This window comes from Nicotiana tomentosiformis, chromosome 12 (genome assembly GCF_000390325.3).
Source record: "Nicotiana tomentosiformis chromosome 12, ASM39032v3, whole genome shotgun sequence".
In the NCBI taxonomy this organism is placed as follows: Eukaryota; Viridiplantae; Streptophyta; class Magnoliopsida; order Solanales; family Solanaceae; genus Nicotiana; species Nicotiana tomentosiformis.
In genome coordinates this window covers 16,504,566-16,508,589 of record NC_090823.1, presented here as the reverse complement: position 1 = coordinate 16,508,589, position 4,024 = coordinate 16,504,566, and the positions used below count along the sequence as shown (strand labels likewise).

At 36.3% G+C, this 4,024-nt stretch overlaps 1 protein-coding gene across 1 annotated transcript; it reads right to left on the bottom strand.

Annotated features, from left to right (window-relative positions):
• Window positions 1–402: 402 nt before the first annotated feature.
• On the bottom strand, window positions 403–945 carry LOC138902292 (uncharacterized). Its single transcript, XM_070190136.1, has one exon. It carries the CDS (start codon window positions 943–945, stop codon window positions 403–405), a length of 543 nt encoding a protein of 180 aa, XP_070046237.1.
• Between the last annotated feature and the right edge of the window lie 3,079 nt (window positions 946–4,024).

Here is a 4,024-nt window from a genome sequence, read left to right as displayed (position 1 = left end):
ATTCTTCAAAAGTTGTCCCAAACTAAAAATATTATTTTTTATCTCCGATACATACAAAATATTAAAAATTAATTGATGACTACCATCTTTCAAGCGAATTAAAATCGTATCTTTTTCTTTGATTTTAACTCTCGAAGAGTCTCCAGAAGTGATGTTGCGTTCATTTAATTCCTCACGCTCCACAAATAAATTCCTCTTTCCATAAATATGGCTACTTGCACCGGAGTCAAGGTACCATTGATTTCTCTCTGCACTTTCTTCTCCTTTGCAAGCGAGAAGTAAAGTGTCATCTCCATCTTTATTTTTGCTCTCCACAAAATTATTATTTTCCTCCATTTTATTTTTGTATTTTCAGAAAAAATGACCAAATTTATGGCAAGTATAAGACTTATCATACCTTCCTTAATTTTGCCTCAATCCTCTACCTCTTCCATGACCTCTTCCTTGATTAGAGTCTTGACTCTTATTTTCTTTATTTGGTGGTTGACTACCACATCTTCCTTTTCCATCACGACCTTGTCCATGTCCACAACCTCTTTGTTGCGAGCCACACCTTTCATCTTTCTCCTTGAAAGAAAGTTTTGCTTGCAATACTTGTTCAACCGATTCTTCTTTCGGTTTCTTCAACTTTTCTTTATGTGCTTGAAAAGAACCCGTGAGTTCTTCAATGGTCATAGTGTCCAAATCTTTGGACTCTTCAATAGCCACAACCATATAATTAAATTTTGAATCAAGGGATCGTAGTATTTTTGCAACGACCCTATCACCAGTTATGTTTTCACCATATCTCTTCATTTGATTGATAATAGATAAAACTCTTGAAATATAACCTGAAATGGATTCGGGTTCCTTCATAATCAATGATTTAAACTCTCCTCTTAAGGTTTGGAGACGAACTCTCTTCCCTTTATCCAAACCCTTAAGAAAGTTTGAAGAATCTCTCATGTTTGCTTTGAGGTGGTTGCATTTGCAACCTTCTCAAATATCATGTTTGATGGATGCGAGTGAGCGCGTTTTGATCTTTCTTTTACATACTCTTGGCTTTTATCTTACTCAGACTTGAAGTTGAAGAAGCACACCAAATAAGTTTATGAATGTTTTTTCTCTCTCTATAGCTGTATAGAAGAAGTGAATACAGCCTATTTCTAACCCTTTTTTGACATAAAAATGTTAGAATTAACCATAGATATGCAATTGGAAGCATGTAGAAGACTATTGTTTGGGAATTTCGCTCAACTAATATTAACAGCTATAACCAACTATATATATATATACAAAGTAGATACTGGAAAACATTAAAATATTAATAAGCACCTCTAACTTCTAGTAATTACACTTTGATCCTAGCAACTAACTGATAGCTAACTAACTTCCAATACTCCCCTTCAAGCTGGAGGGCGGAGAATGTTCAACACACCCAGTTTGCCAAGTAAACAATGATGTTGTCTTGAAGTTAGCCCTTTGGTGATCAGGAGGTCGGCCTGCTGCTCTCTTTGGTTTAGGCATACTGAGTAATTAGCAGTCCTTCCTTAATTCGTTCCCGAATGAAGTGGCAATTGATATCAATATGTTTAGTCCGCTCGTGAAAGATGGGGTTTGCAGCTATTTGCGTCGCAGCCTTACTATCACAAAACGATGTCACTGGCTTAGCAATGGGAACACCCACCTCAGAAAACAGTCCCAGCAACCATACTATCTCAGCTACTGACGATGCCATATACATCTTCTAACATCCGATTTAACTCATTCGAGTCCATTATATCCCATGGATCCAAGCCAAGCACATCTTCCCTCTCAAAGCTAATCAAATTCATTTGAGACATCTGCCACTTCAGAGTATTCCACGTGCGCTGAATTGCTGCTCATATCTGGCACCGACTGATCGACATTGAGTATGGCCGAGGCATCAACATAATAAGTGGCCTCTGTAGGTTCAACTATTGCAGCTAATGGTCTATTTCTCTATACATCAGAATAGAGGGGAATAATGATATGCTTTTTTTTAATTTCAAAATCCCATCAAAACAATCTGTCTCAAGTTCTCTTGGGATGAATATGAAATTTAATTCATTCTGTACTTTAAGACAACTTCTACTAGCAGTTTTTAATCTGTTTTTCTCAATAAACAGAACATATATAAAGCATGCCAATTAATATCGATGATATTGGCCTGCTTTTAGGTTTTACCTACCATTCTTATGTGGCCTTATTTTCTACTTTTGGAAACAGTATTTATGGTTTGCAGAAGTGTATCGATGCTTATGTGACATTTCCTTTTTCTCTGCTTCTCCCTACAATCAGAGTAGAGAAGATTAAAGAATTGATCAAGTATGATTTCCCTCAAAGTATTGTACTATCCCATTTTTACATGAATTTCAAAATCATAAATTTAGTGAACAATATATATTTTAAAGATTATCAGAATACAATAAATGTGCAATGCATATCTTGAAATCCGTTAATCATCTTGATTTGGCAGACTATAATTCTGATGTTGGGATTAGAACAAGAAGATTGAGGAACATATTAAAGATGATTTTGTTAGCAGATGAATTATTTTAAGGAATTAATAAATCAACTTAAAAGTATAACCATGTAATATTTTACCAACCTCCTAATAAGGTGGATAGCCTCCGTAGTTGAGTGACCCAGCATGAACCCGAACTGGTTATCAGAAACAGACACAGTTCTCCTCACCCTCTTTTCCACCACCCTCTCCCAAACTTTCATGGTATGACTTAGTAACTTGATACCCCTATAGTTGTTATAATTCTGGATATCACCTTTGTTCTTGTACAATGGTACCATCGTGCTCCACCTCCACTCATACGGCATCCTCTTCGTCCTGAGAATAATATTGAACAGCCTAGTCAGCCACTCCAAACCTTCTCTGCCAACACTCCTACAAAATTCAATCGGAATTTCGTTTGGTCCGGTCGCTCTACCCCTACTCATCATACGCATAGCCCCCTCGACCTCCTCAACCCTAATGCGCCTACAATACCCAAAGTTTCGGTGACTCAAGAAATGTCCCAAAACATCTAGCACTATATCCTTGTCTTCATCTTCATTCATAAGTCTATGAAAGTAAGTCTGCCATCTCCTCTTAATTTGTGCCTCTCCCATCAATACTCTGTCATCCTCATCTCTGATGCACCTAACTTGGTCCAGATCCCGAGCCTTCTTTTCTCTTTCCTTGGCAAATCGGAAGATCTTTTTATCCCCTCCTTTGTCCGCCAGTTCCTTGTACAGATGAGCAAACGCAACAGTCTTAGCCTCCGTGACCGCCAACTTCGCCTCCCTCCTAGCTACCTTTTATCTCTCTATGTTCGTTCTCCTCTTCCCCCCGCATGTGCTCCCTACTAAACTCAGGTACTCCGCCTTATGCTTTTTCACTTTGCCTTGGACCACTTCATTCCACCACCAGTCGCCTTTGTACCTGTCAATGTATCCTTTCGATACCCTACTTAAGAAGAAGTCAAATTAATGGCCATATTACATATTTCATTAAGAACAAATAGATGTCGCAATATATAGAATTTGAGGAAGATTAGAACATAGTTAAATTCTAGTTTAAAAGGTTCCTTTACGAAACATGTATCTCAAATACATGTATACGTAGACATTCAAGAGATACGTAGGGGATACACATGATACACTAAGATGGTTTTGAAGATTTTTTCCCCAAAAGACATAGTAGAAAAACTAAAAAAACAAAAAAGCCATAAATGTGAGTAATAAATTGAATATTGTTGATTCATTATATTCTTAACATTTGTAGATAATTTTACCACTATATGCAGGTGTTAAACAAACTTCATGTAAAATCAAAAGGATGAAGACTCAATTTATACATCAATAAATAATTAATTGGCAGTTTAACCGAATAACGAGTTAAACAAAACTAGATCGATTACCCAAGAATTGCATATATATATATATATATATATATATATATATATATATATATATATATATATATATATATATATATCACACACACACACTAGATGGCGTACCTGTG

Bases quoted from the DNA above. Each gene is read 5' to 3' on its own strand.
- LOC138902292 (XM_070190136.1), bottom strand. From the start codon at position 945: ATGAGAGATTCTTCAAACTTTCTTAAGGGTTTGGATAAAGGGAAGAGA.